This window comes from Ornithorhynchus anatinus, chromosome 7, assembly GCF_004115215.2.
Source record: "Ornithorhynchus anatinus isolate Pmale09 chromosome 7, mOrnAna1.pri.v4, whole genome shotgun sequence".
NCBI lineage: Eukaryota > Metazoa > Chordata > Mammalia > Monotremata > Ornithorhynchidae > Ornithorhynchus > Ornithorhynchus anatinus.
In genome coordinates, this window is record NC_041734.1 from 74,502,873 (window position 1) to 74,517,956 (window position 15,084).

The window sequence follows — 15,084 nt, forward strand, 5'->3', positions numbered from 1 at the left end:
CAGTCTTAATCCCCATTTGACAGATGAGGGAATTGAGGCACAGAGAAGCTAAGTGACTTGCCCAAGGTCACACAGCTGACTAGCAGCAGAGCCGGGATTAGAACCCGTCACCTCTGACTCCTAAGCCCGCGCTCCTTCCACTGAGCCACGCTGCTTCTCTGAAGTGACTTGTCTAAGGTCACACGGTAGAGAAGAGGTAGAGCCGGAATTAGAACCCAGGTCCTTCTGACTCCTGGGCACGTGCTCTATCCACTAGGCCACGTTGCTTTCCTGTTAGCTCCTCCTTAGACTGTAAGTTCTTTGTGGGCAGGGAAGGTGGCTACCAACTCTGTTGAATTTTCCCCTGCCAATTGTTTAATACAGTGCTCTGCACACAACAAGCACTCAATAAACACCAGTGATTGACGGGACACTGAGATTGCTTGACAGACCTTCAGTTTTGATTCCAACTTCACGTTACTTAAGCCATGCATTCTGTCTCTCAAAGAACATGCTGAACTTCTTGATTCTGAATTCTACAGGTCACTCTCTATGCATCACTAGGCATCATCTCTAGACCATTAGCTCATTGTGGGCAGGGAATGTGTCTGTTATATTGTTATACCGTGCTCGCTCAATCACTTCGTACAGTGCTCTGCACAAAGGAAGTACTCAATAAATACAGTCGACTGACTGACCAATATGCTATGTTAGTGGCCGAATTCAGTGCAACATTCAAGTTGTGGAGTTGTCTTTGTGCTTGTAAAGGACTTTTGCTGGAGTTGTTTCCAAGGTAGTGATTGCCGGCTTGCACTAAGCCATGTACACTTCCCTGATTTCAACACAGCTGGGAATACGCAGATGGCTCTTCGCTTTCTTACTGAGAATGGTGATGGTGATGCATGGGAATTTCCTGATTGCCTTAGTTGCTCTACCCCTTTTCTTCTCTAGCTCCCTTATAACCTTCCTGAGGAGCAGCAGCTGGGACTCCCTTTAGTAATTCCACATGTGGGAATACTATTCTTTCTATATCGGCAACATTTTTTCTTTTGGCTTATTTTCTATTCCCTTCCTTGAATATTCACAGTAGTTTATTGTCACGAACACTAAACTACCAGTTCAATGCATAATCTGAAGAAGAACAATAGTTAGAATAAATAATAATATTTCTTATTCTTTCCATGAACATTATTCACTGTGGGTCTTTGCTTAAAAAAACATGTACTGCCAAGAGAACCAAGATCATCTCTCTCCTCTCAAATTAATTTTGCCCTAAGTGTTTTTTCAGGGTAAGTACTTTAGTATAGGTCAAGGAAAACTTTTCCTCCTAGATGGTTGGGTCAGTGGAGCAGGTGTTCATGGACTATTATTCTCAATTCATAATTCACTCAGACTTCACCACAGCCTTCAAGAACTGGTGCCTGAAGGAGGAGAATATAGGGAAAAGGGAGAAAGTGCCCAGGGAGATGACAGCAACAGCAGGGAAAGAGCAGTAGCACAGATTGGTAGCAACCATGGGTTGGGCACAGTCAGCCACACTGAATGAGTTTTTACCATGTGCAGAGCATTGTACTAAGCGCTTGGGAGAGTACACTCTAGCAATATAACAGACACATTCCCCCGATTAGACTGTAAGCCCGTCAAATGGCAGGTGCTGTCTCTATCTGTTGCCGACTTGTTCATTCCAAGCGCTTAGTCCAGTGCTCTGCACATACTAAGCGCTCAATAAATACTATTGAATGAAAAATACTATTGAATGAACATTCCCTGACCACAATGAGCTAACAGTCTAGAGTGGGAGAAGGACATGAATATAAATATATAAATTAGAGATATGTACATTAGTGTGGTGGGGCTGGGAGGGGAGGATGAATAAGGGGAGCAAGTCAGGGGAATGCAGAAGGGAGTGGAAAAAAAGGAAAAGAGGGCTTAGGGCCCTCAGTGAAAAGATGTGCCCTCTGTAAAGCTTTGAAAGGAGGGGAGAGTAATTGTCGGATATGAGGAAAGAGAGAGTTCCAGGCCAGAGGCAGGACGTGGGTGAGGGGTCGGAGGCAAGATAGAGGAGATGAGGGTACAGGCACACCACAAGCATGTCTGATTTGCTGGGTTTTTTTTGTCTAGTCTTCCATAACATGGTATGGAAAAACCTCAGGAAAATGATCCCTGGAACTACTGTTCACCATCAGAGAACTGTGCCAGGCAGTTTAAATGTATATTGCTCTGAAAACTCCATTGTTACCTCAGCGTATACATTCACATGCCCATACACCCCTCCACACATAACCCCCACCCACACGCATACAGACACACACGCATATGTAAAGATGATTGTCATTATATATTATATATGAGGATAAACCTATCATCTCTTACTCTAAACCCTACAATTATACCAAATCTAAAATTTGCCTCATGTTTAAAGAGTTTCTAAATAACGAGACTTTAATAGCTAATTCTACATTAATACTTAAAAGCAGTAGATTTGGTGTTTGCCTCTATGAATCAGGTGTTCAGATATTTCATATCGGTATACTGGTCTTTTGGACAATATTTTAATCTCAATTAAGGCAGTATCTCCAGGTATTGAGCCTATAGAGGATTTGCTAGGTATTTCACACGACGGCTTGTTAAAGACTTACGTACTTCCCAAGTGCTTAGTACAGTGCTCTGCACATAGTAAGTGCTCAATAAATACGATTGAATGAATGAATGAATGAATGAATTTATATGATTCCATTTCAAGGTGCTATGGCTAAAAGGTAAGCCACTCTTTCATGTTTTCAACATAATTCCTCAGGTCCTTGCTTTAGGCTAAGGCTAAATTATTCCTGTGCCAATAGATGTGTGGAAAGTGAAAGGGAATTCCTAAATAAATAACCACAGATTTTATATCTTCAATTTTGTTCTAATTCCAAATTCCAAAGAAATAATGTTTCCCATAATCCTAAACAATTAAGTCAGCATACTTAACATGCCCTGAGATGGTTAGAAAAAAGTAGGTTTCAGAAAGTGTAAAAATTATCAAAGAACCAATAAACATGAGGCTAAAAGACTTTGAAGGCAACTGATCCAATCTCCTGAAGTAGTGCAGAAAAATGCAAATGACCTGAACTCATGTCATTATGTGATTTTTTTAAATGATATTTATTAAGGCACAGTACTAAGTGCTGAGGTAAACACAAGATAACCAGATTGGACCTAGTCCCACAATCGAGGGGAGGAGGATCGCCTACTTTATTCTTTCATTCCTTCACTCAATCGTACTTATCGAGTGTTTACTATGGGCAGTGCACTGTATTAAGTGCTTGGGAGAGTACAATAATAATGTTAGTATTTTTTAAGCGCTTATTATATGCAGAGCACTATTCTAAGTGCTGGGGTAGAGGAGCAGCGTGGCGCAGTGGAAAGAGCACGGGCTTTGGAGTCAGGGCTCATGAGTTCGAATCCCAGCTCTGCCACTTGTCAGCTGTGTGACTCTGGGCAAGTCACTTAACTTCTCTGTGCCTCAGTTCCCTCATCTGTAAAATGGGGATTAAGACTGTGAGCCCCACGTGGGACAACCTGATTCCCCTGTGTTTACCCCAGCGCTTAGAACAGTGCTCGGCACATAGTAAGCGCTTAACAAATACCAACATTATTATTATTATTAGATACCGAGTAAGCAGGTTGTCCCATGTGAGGTTCACAGTCTTAATCCCCATTTTACAGATGAGATAACTGAGGCACAGAGAAGTTAAGTGACTTGCCCACAGTCACACTGCTAAGTGGCAGAGCTGGGATTCAAACCCATGACCTCTGACTCCCAAGCCTGGGCTCTTTCCACTGAGCCACACTGCTTCTCAAAACTGCTATTTGTTAAACGCTTACTATGCGCAAAGCACTGTTCTAAGCGCTGGGGGCGGGGATACAAGGTGATCAGGTTGTCCCACGTGGGGCTTGCAGTCTTCATCCCCATTTTACAGATGAGTTCACTGAGGCACAGGGAAGTGAAGTGACTTGCCCAAAGTCACAAAGCCAACAAGTGGCGGAGCGGGGATTAGAACCCATGACCTCTGACTCCCAAGCCCGGGCTCTTTCCACTGAGCCACGCTGCTTCTCTAAGCAAGACAACAGTTCTACAAAACAACTGTAAACAGACACATTCCCTGCCCAAAATGAGCTTACAGTTCAGAGGCACTTGCAGTCTAGAGAAGAATCTCTCAATTGGGAAAATTTCCTTTATTTCTTGCTCTTCCTTCAGTGGTTAGTTAACGTTTCCACTTCCAAGAATGACCCAAGCCGTGTACCAGTATCTCACTACTGAAAGCTCACCTCCTCCATGAGGCCTTCCCAGACTAAGCCCCCCTTTTCCTCTGCTCCTCCTCCCCTCCCCATCGCCCCTACTCCCTCCCTCTGCTCTACCTCCCTCCCCGCCCCATAGCACTTGTGTATATATATACATATTTATTATTTTATTTATTTTATTAATGATTTGTATACATCTATAATTCTATTTACTTATACTGATGCTATTGAAGTCTGTTTACTTGTTTTGTTTTGTTGTCGGTCTCCCCCCTTCTAGACTGTGAGTCCGTTGTTGGGTAGGGATTGTCATTTGTTACTGAATTGTACTTTCCAAGTGCTTAGTACAGAGCTCTGGGCTCAGTAAGCGCTCAAGAAATACGAATGAATGAATGAACAAGTGTAAAAAACATAGTGGGTGCTCAATGAACATCAGCCGCTAATGGCAGGAAACTGAACAGTTGGCGAGAGGAAGGAGGCAGATTTTTGAATAGCACCCGAACAGCTCTTCAGACCTTCTCCCTGCCCCTGGCTCTGACCTCCACGGTCGACATCAATAATCTTAAAACTTCTTCTCCCTTTCCTTCCTTCTCATAGCCAGGCTTGGGACCACAAGCTGATAGCTCTGGGACTTTACTGAGAAGAAAGTGAGGGCAGCCAATGATGCCGGTAAAATCACTGCCCAACAAATTCGCAAATTGCTACTGTGGGTGCCTTCCACCCTAAAAGTAGGAGTGAGGAGGCCTGGTTCTCTCAATCTTTAATCCAAACTATTCTTTTTAGATCTGCTCATTTTATGGCTTGACTATGAATATTCTCCAGCATGTCCACAGCCTTTTCAAAGTAGAGAGACATAAAGGAAACTTAGTAATCCAACTGAGGTATTTTCTCAGTGCCAGGTTCATTAGGTGAGGGAGGGATCTTCATGTTCAGGTTACCCGAATGGATGAATCTAAAATTCCATGGAGTCATCTTCAGCAGCGACATCTGGTTAAAACTAGTTATTTGTGTAGTCTATAATCATCCTTAGATCTTTTAGTACCTCACCGTTACCCTGAAGGTCCTTTCCTCTTTTGTCTTTTTGTAATTTTAAAAATTTGCTTATTTCATTCTAAGAAAAGCACCTCAACATCGTTCTTATTCTTTTGCACCGCTGCTGCAACAGTCTGAAATCTTTACGAATCCTCCAGAGTGGAAATTCTTGTCTTTCCTTGTATCTCCAACTGTATCAGTACCCTTGCTGACCTCTCTGCCTCCTGTCTCTCTCCATTCAAATCCAAATCTCTCTGCTGCCTGGCTCAATTTTTTGAAAACAAAAAGCAAAATACGAACCAAAACAAAAGCAAACAAAAACAAAATTCAGTCCATTCCTACCCACTCCTCATAAACTCCCAATTTTTGCCTCTTTACCTCTGTATCAAATAGAAACTCCTTATCATCAGCTTTAAGGCACTCAATCAGTTCTCTCCCTCATACCTTATCTGGCTGATCTATCACAATCCAATGCCAACCTACTCTCTATACTTTGATTTTGTCTATCCCGCTGCTGACCCCTTGCCCATGTTCACCCTCTAGCCTGGAACTCACTCCCCATTCATACATGGCAGTCCACCATTCTCCCCTATCTTCAAACCCTCCCTAAAATCATATCTCCTCTAAGAGGCCTTCCCTGACTAAGCCCTCTGCCCTCCCCTCACCGCCGAAAATGCACCCCTTAAGCACTTTAACATTCAACCCAGCTCCACGGTACTTATATACATATCCTTATAGGCTACTATTTCCACTCCCTGTGATATATTTTAAAGTCCGACATCCCTTTAGACTGTGTAAGCTGCACAGTCGATTGTATTTATTGAGCTCTTACTGTGCGCAGAGCACAGTACTGAGCACTTGGGAGAGTACCGTGGCTCAGTGGAAAGAGGACGGGCTTTGGAGTCAGGGGTCATGAGTTCGAATCCCAGCTCTGCCACTGTCAGCTGTGTGACTGTGGGCAAGTCACTTAACTTCTCTGTGCCTCAGTTACCTCATCTGTAAAATGGGGATGAAGACTGTGAGCCCCACGTGGGGCAACCTGATTCCCCTGTGTCTACCCCAGTGCTTAGAACAGTGCTCTGCACATGGTAAGCACTTAACAAATACCAACATCATTATTATTATTATTATTACTAGTATAACAGAGTTGGTAGACACGTTCCCTGCCCACAAAGAACAATGTTGTGAATCATGATCCTTGTGTGTTGTATCTTAGATAACCGCTACCCAATCAAACAATCTCCGATTACCTGAGGGGGTCAGTGATAAGAAGTAGCCCCCTGGACCACTGGTAAATTTGGCATTATCTGCAAAATCTATTTGCAAATGCTATGTAGTTCACTGCAGAAATTAAGGAACTATTATCAATACAAAATCAGTATGTTGTAGAATTCCACATGAAACCTCTTCCGCTTCAATAACCAGTTCACTTACCATTAATACTTATTTCCTCTACTTAAATATTGAAAAGGGGCCTCTGTGCCCATATAATAATAATGGCATTTATTAAGCACTTACTGTGCGCTGGGCACTGTACTAAGCATTGATCAAAGGATTCTGGGGTTCCCTTTCTCCAGATAGGTTCTGAAGATACCAACGAAAGATTTTTCCCACTCCCAGACTGGAGGTTCCTTAATATTTATTAAATATTAGCATTAACATTTAATATTTATTGAGGAACTAATGAATGTGGAGCACTGCACCAAGTCCTGGTAGATGTGTGCATCGGGGGAATGTAATAAAAATAAAAAAACATGATCCTTCTTCTCACAGAGTCTATAACCTAATGGGCAAGATCAGTAGATGCTTGTATCTGATATTTTAATGGTCTGTTCAAGAATCACTGTAGGCACAGACATCTGGGAAAACTTATCTGTATTTCTTTGTTTTGTTTTCCTGTTTTTTAGCTAGAATTTCATTTGTCTCCATGAATCCTCAAAAAGATTCTCAATGGCTCTAAAGGAGATGTTACCAACCAGTGTCTCAAAAAGATTAGGTTATCAGTCAATCAATCAGTAGTATTTATTGAGTGCTTCCTGTATGCAGAGTACCGTGTGTAGAGCGCTGGGAGAGCACAATACAATAGTTGATAGAGAGGTAGGCAGACATTAAAATTAAGTACAGATAAATGAGGGTTTTTCGGTCAGGTCCAGCTGATCGGAAACACCAAATCCTAGCGAAATATTCCTTCCCTATTTGGTTTCTTGATTTCCATTTTCATTACTGTATCTTCACTGGTCATACTTCTGACTTGACAATCTTTTGTGAAAACTGGAATTAAATAAGCATTTAATGATGGTAATTTCTCTGAGCACTCCCAAATTTAAAAAATGTAATTTGAAAATTTGGTTCCCAACATTTGTACTTTAAAATGAGTCATTTACATTATGTGAACATCCCCATATTTGCCAACACAAAGCCCAAGGATTGGGCGGGGGAGACAGCAGGGTTGAAGAGAGAGTCCATGATTGCATATTGGCCTTGTGGCTGAATTGAGACTGCTGCTGCTGCTGCTGATGGTATTTATTAAGCGATTACTATGTGCCAAGCACTGTTCTAAGCACTGGAGAAGATACAAGGTAATTAGGTTGTTCCAGATGGGGCTCACAGTCTTAATCCCCATTTTACAGATGAAGTAACTGAGTCACAGAAAAGTGAAATGACTTGTCCAAAGTCACACAGCTGATAAGTGACAGAGTTGGGATTAGAACCCACAACCTCTGACTCCCAAGCCCAGGCTCCTTCCACTAAGCCACATTGCACTGCTTCTGATGAGGCTTCTGTTGAGCCTCATGTGGGAAAGGCACTGTGTCCCATGCGATTTGCTTGTATCCACCCCTAGCACCTACTACAGTGCCTGGCACACAGTAAGCGTTTAACAAATAACACAATTATTATTAGTATACGAGTGAAATAGGTTGGCCACAGTTTCTGTCCTACCTGGGGTTCACAGTCTAAGTAGGAAGGAGAACAAGAGAACTGAAGGTCAAACAGCAAGCATTTGGCAGAGTCAGGATTAGAACCCAGATCTAATAACTCCCAGGCCCACATTCTTTCCACCAGACCATGCTGCTTTAGGTTTCGCCTGCCCATTGATTATGGGGCCAACTGTTTCATTTGTTCTTTACCTCCTTCTCATGTTGTTTAAAGTGTTCTGATTCCCTTCTCCAGACTCTTACTAATTTTATATCAACTCACACTTGGGCACTTTGACCATATACCTGCTTGCACGATTACTATATTAGATGCTTCTCAGAAAATTGCCATTAATTCTATTTTGCATACGCTTGCCCACTGCAGAACTGGCCCTCAGACTCAATCACTTGGTAATTAATGTGTTACTTTATCGGCCACAGTTTCTAAAAAAAGAAGGAAAGGGTTTTAATTTACTTATGGGCAATCTGAATTACAGGGATTAGTTGATTTCTCCCAGATTAAAGAACAATTTTGAAGAAAGCTGGGAAGAGTGCCTAGGAGTCTTGAGTGACTATCCCTGGCTTTAATCACTAATCAATATTGCTTACTTTACTTAGCCATTTTCCCCACTTTTTTAATGACGTTGTAATTAACATGTGGTAATAAATAAACAAACACAGATGGTGTAATTAACATGTACTTTAGAGGTAGTTACCACTTTAGTTTTATGGAAATCAGAGAGCTGAAGATCATTTCCTAGGGACTAAGATCTAAGGAAATAAAAGCAAATAATAATGTTCTTGAAACATGCACATTTGATCAACTGTAACAGTGTAGCCCAAATCCGTGGAATATGCTTTTTCTTGTTTTTTTCCTCACTCTGTTAAAATGAGTTGGACAGAAATTCCTGGTATTCTAGCTTTCCTTTGGAAAATTAAACCAACGAGTCTGGTTTCATTTAACTGAAAATATGCCTAAACCGTCCTAAATGGGCATTAAGTTAGTTCTGTTTACGACGGCTCGAAAGATAAATACTATGACACTCAAACTTCGGTTATGTGGATTTTTTTTCCATTGAAACTGATGAAAGGTAACATACTCTCAAGAAATCTGCAATTTGGTAATGCGATGGAATATGTCAGCTGCTAAAAGAAAATACATTACTTAAGAATTTATCTACTATTTTCACATTTATATAAAATCCTTCTTCCAATGATCCCAAGTGATTCATTTGCATGTATTAATCTAGCAATTCTTTACATAACCCCATCAGACAGATATGTACCCGGGATTTCGGAAAAGATGATTAAAGAGGGGAAGAATGATAAAGGTGATGAAGTTTTGGAAGGAATGTTTTATGGTCGATATATCTTTCCCTTTCCTTCAGATACGACATTAGCAAAGAATGACATTTTCTGAGCCACTTTGAAACCTAAATCATTTATCCTTCTTAAATAAAAGGGGTAATGGCAGTTCGACGTTAGAAGCAGGAAGAGATTATCATTACCCACTCCTCCAGTCTTCACTTGATCTTCCTCCCCTGGTAAGTATTTAAGAAACAAAAGCAGAAAATTCAAGAAGATAGATGGGCTAAGGCTAAAGACTTGACCCAGATGTCACCCCGCCCCTCTTACCAAGATCCATGCTCTTTGAGGCTTTCAGATTAATTGATTCGGGTTGCTTGGCTGGTGCCAGAGATCTGAAGTTTATGTGCTGATCTGTAAAGTATACCGTCGGATCCACCACCGAACTGTGGAAAGAAGTCATACAAAATATTTAGCTACCAGTATAAAACTTCATGAAGTTCAAATGATGAACAGATCCCTTCACTGTTCCCTCTTCAACCCCCCTGCCCAGCTACTAATCATGCATGTTAAAACAATCTTGGATTCTGAAGCTTCTCTGGAGATACCTAGATGCTCGGCTCATAAGTATTTTATCAGATTGAGTATATTTAGATAAAAAGATTCACTGCCTAACATCGTGTTTTATTCATTAACATTTTCTGTTAACTAAAACTCGGCTGCACAAAGGCACCACTCCAAACAGATCGGGAAAATCCTATATACTTTTTATCTCTATGTTAAGGCCCTTTCTTGTGTCCTGTATTTCGGGGAAACACTGACACCTTTTCTTTCTACTGGCAGAGGGGAGATTGGGTCCGCAAGAACCTAGGCCCACATAAACTCCATGCTGATAGGTCTATTCATGCCAAGTTCTGGTACAAACCCCAGAAAGGAGCACTAATAATAATGATAATAATGACAACAACAAGAGTAGTGATAATAATAATGATAATAACTCTGGTATTTGTTAAACTTGGGGGTGATACAAGCAAATTGGGGTGACACAGTCCTTGTTTCACTTGGGGCTCACAGTCTCAATCCCCATTCTACAAATGAGGTCACTGATTCCTGGGTCCATGCTCTAATGATACTTAAGGGCTTGTTTACGGGCCAAGGTCTGGGTAAATAAGGGATATTTAGATTGGATGCAGCCCCCTGTCTCCCAGTGGAATCACGGTCTAAGGACGAGGCAGAACATTTAACAAATGCGGAAACTGAATCACTGAGAAGTTCAGTAAATCAGGACACTCAGCAAGCAAGTGGCAGAGCCAGAACTAGAACCCAAGTTTCCCGACTCCCAGTCTTTTGTTCTTTCCACTTGGTTTTATGGAAGCCAGGGGTCAGGCGTAAACGCTAAACAAATACCATTGAATGAATAATGGTGATTCTGTGCCCAGGGTTTTCCTCACCTTTCTTGGGCCTTCCCAGACGTGAAGGGGAAAACTAAGCTCATGGCATCAAGGGCTAGTGGAAGTCAGTCAGTCAATCACATTTATTGAGCACTTACTGGGTGCAGAGCACTGTTCTAAGCACGTGGGAGATTACAATATAACAAGACACACACTTTCCCTGCCCACTACGAGCTTGCAGTCTAGAAGGGGAGACAGGTATTAATATCAATAAATACATGACAGATATATACATACGTGCTGTGGGGCTGGGAGGGGAGATAAATGAAGGGAGCAAGTCATAAAAAAGGGGGTAATGCAGAAGGGAGAGGGAGAAGAGGAAAGGGGGGCTTAGTCTAACCACTCATTGTATTCTGTGCCCTAGTGGAGGCAAGACTGGCAGATTCGACAGAGTTCAAGTGGTAGACTCAGTTCCCCTGGGCACGTTATCGGTCTTAAAAGTCTCATGACTGAAGCTCATCCGCTGATCCTGATGGGAGCCTTCATCACCATCAATATCTTCCTCATGGAACCGAGGGGAGATCGGTTTCGAAGAATTCTTGAGGAAAATGTTTCCTTGTCTATATACGGTAAATATTAGATTTGTATAATGTTTTCCACTAAAATACAAGCTAGAGGGACCCACATCATCCATTCATACCAAGTGTCATTTCTGATATCCTGTTTAGCATCAGAACTGGTAATTAAGATTTCACGTTAACAAGAACGCCTCGCTCCTCCGCAGATTACATTCTGTCGGCAGTGACCCGCTATCTATCCCTAAAGGTACACAATTTTGGATCCCAAGAAATCCTCCACTTTCCCACAGACTGCACTGCCCTTGTTAATTTCAGGCCTGAAAACACTTTTTCTAATGAAATCCTGTAATGCAATTTACAGGAAAACCAATTCTCAGACAAGGGGCTCAGGTGTGAACTTCAAAGCATCACAGGGAGTAACAGTCATTGTGGCAGAGGAGCAGCTTCTGATGCACTGTGTTTTGCTAGGTTCCTTGAAGATGTAAATCCATCAAGAAACTGTACCAGCTGCTGCCCCCCACCCCTGCCCCCCAACCCCTTTCACTTCCCCAAATTTCTCGGTACCTGCTCCAGGGAAGTGGCAGCCACCACAGTGACAGGAGAAGTTTCTCTCCTCACTTGCTCCTGTTGCTGTGGCTCTGCTCTCTCGATGTGGCGGGTGGACAAGAGGCAGGAATGGAAAATGGAGGCAGGGGAGAATCGATCCAACAGTGGCAATTTTTGTGGTACTAGTTAAGTTCTTATTATGTACCAGGCACTGTACTAACAATGAGGTAGATTCAAAATAATTAGGTTGGCGAGAGTCCCTGTCCTACATGGGGATCACAGACTAAAGTGGAGGGAGGAGAATTTAATTCCCATTTTACTGATGACTCAAGTGAGAGAGACTCTGCCCAATCTAATTATTTTGAATCTACTCTAGTTAGTACAATGCCTGGCACACAGAGAAGCAGCGTGGCTTAGTGGAAAGAGCACGGGCTTGGGAGTCAGAGGTCCCAGCTCCGCCACTTGTCTGCTGTATGACCTTGGGCAAGTCACTTAACTTCTCTATGCCTCAGTTACCACATCTGTAAAAATGGGGATTAAAAAATGTGAGCTCCACGAGGGACAATCTGATTCCCCTGTACCTACCCCAGCGCTTAGAACAGTGCTCTGCACATAGTAAGTGCTTAACAAATACCATAATTATTATTATTATTATTATTATTATGGTAAGCACTTAGTGTCAGAAGTGGGATTAGAACCCAGGTCATCTGACTCCCAGGCCTGTACTCTTTCCACTAGACCATGCTGCTTCTCTATTTATTGAGTGCTTAATGTGTGCAGAGCACTGAACTAAGTGTTTGGGAAAATACAACAGACATGATCTATTGAGAAGCAGCGTGGCAAGGTGGATCGAGCACGAGCCTGAGTCCGAAGGTTATGGGTTCTAATCCCGGCTACACCATGAGTCTGCTGTGTGACCTTGGGCAAGTCACTTCACTTCTCTGTGCCTCCGTTGCTTTGTCTGTACGGTGGGGATCAAGACTGTGAGCCCCATGTGGGACAGGGACTGTGTCCACCCCGATTTGCTTGAATCCAACCCCAGTGCCTGCACATAGTAAACAATAAATAAATAAAATAAATTACAGATGGGGAAAATAGTAAAGCATAAGAATACGTAAAAGCGCTATGGAGCTGGGCTGAGAATCAAAGAGCTTAAGGGGTACACAGCCAAGTGCGGAGTTGCCACAGAGGAGAGGGCAAGTAGGCAAAATGAGGGCTTAGTCAGGGAAGGCCTCTTAGAGGAGACGTAACCTGTGGAGGGAGCTGGGGGAGGACGGCAAGCAGAAGGATGAAGTATTTCAGGTGAAAAGTAGAGATAGCAGGATTACGGTTTCCAAAGGACGTTGTCAATCACTAGTTTAGGGTATCGTGGTGTAGGCTGGGAATATTCTGCTCCCAGGCCTGTGAAATACTCAGTGAAGCCATTTAAGTGATAGGTGCTTAGTACTATGCTCTGCACACAGTAAGTGCTCAATAAATACGACTGAATGAATTAAAATTTTTCACTCTTCACATGTCTATATACCTGATATGCTTTAACTCATGAAATTATAGGATAATAATAATTAATTGTGGCATTTTTTAAGCACTTATTATGTGCCAAGCATTGAATTAAGCGCTGGGATAGGTATAAGTTGATCAGGTCAGAGACAAACCCCCGTCCCACGTGAAGCTCACTATCTAGGGGACTGGGAAAACAGATATTAAATCTCCACTTTAAAGATGAGGAAACTGAGGCACTGGCAAAGTTAAGTAACTTGACCAAGGTCACACAGCAGGCAAGTGGTAGAGCCAGGATTACAACCCAGATCCTCTGACTCCCAGGGCTGTGATCTTTTCATTATTCATTCATTTAATCCTATTTATTGAGTGCTTAATGGGTGCAGAGCACTGTACTAAGTGTTTAAGCCTCGCTGCTTCCTAAAATGGATTGAATTCCATAACCATGACCACAATTAAAAATGATTTCTTAAGTACTCAGTGGCATGTCATGCTCGGCACACAGTAAGTGCTCAATAAATACGACTGAATGAATGTGAGTCCGTTACTGGGCAGGGATTGTCTCTGTTGCCGAATTGTACATTCCAAGCGCTTAGTACAGTTGCTCTGGCACATATTAAGTGGCCATTAAATACCACTGAATGAATGAATGTGTTAGATGTAAAACTCAGTAAGTTTCACAGGCACTATTCCTGCCTCAGCGGTGCCTTTATAAGAAATATTAAGCCTTTCTTGGTGATATTGCTGGAGAAGAAATGAAAGGAAATGTATATAGGAGCCAGCTCCTCAAACCACGCAACGACTGATTCAAGTCCACTTATCCTGGGCATGTGGTTTAGAGGGTCCCAATATTCCTGATATATGGGAGGAAGGAGGAAGACCATAGGCCCTGAAGAGTAAGGTCCTCGTGGACAGGAATTGTGTCTGCCAACTCAGTTCCATGGTACTTTTCCAAGTGCTCAATACAGTATTCTACACACAAGTGCTTAATAAATGCTACTGATTGAATGATTGACTAAGAGAGCCCCAGAGCCTGGACTCCAAAGAGGTGGCCCCATATTCTGCCCTAGGATATTCTGGCCAGCTGAGTTGATGTGGAACAGGAGTTCCCTATTATTGTGAAGGAGGTTGCAGGGAATTGAATAACCTCTCGATGGAAGCCAAAATGGATCCCGGCCTCATTCCAGCCAACTCAGGCCAGGCTAGGGCTGGGCAGCAGAGGAGTAACTTGAGCTCAGGCCCAGTGCAGACTCGGGTGAGGCTATTTGCTTCCACCCTTGATTAGTCCTTGGGAAGCACCATGGAGTAGTGGATAGAATGTGGGCCTGGAAGTCAGAAGGTCACCACTTGTCTGCTGTGTGGCATTGGGTAAGTCACTTCACTTCTCCGGGCTTCAGTTACCCCATCTGTAAAATGGGGATTGAGACTGTGAGCCCCCTGCAGGACAGGAATTGTGTCCAGCCCAATTTGCTTATATCCACCCTAGTGTTTAGTACAGTGCCTGGCCTATAGTAAGTGCTTAACAAATACCATTATTATTATTAGCCTCCTACTGTG

At 42.6% G+C, this 15,084-nt stretch overlaps 1 protein-coding gene across 1 annotated transcript in view; it reads right to left on the bottom strand.

Annotated features, from left to right (window-relative positions):
- Positions 1 to 15,084, bottom strand: part of PARD3B (par-3 family cell polarity regulator beta) — a 933,574-nt gene that overhangs the window by 425,781 nt on the left and 492,709 nt on the right. Inside the window, 1 exon segment of the mRNA XM_029068763.2 lies at positions 9,843 to 9,958. Coding sequence (XP_028924596.1) covers positions 9,843 to 9,958 — 116 coding nt within the window.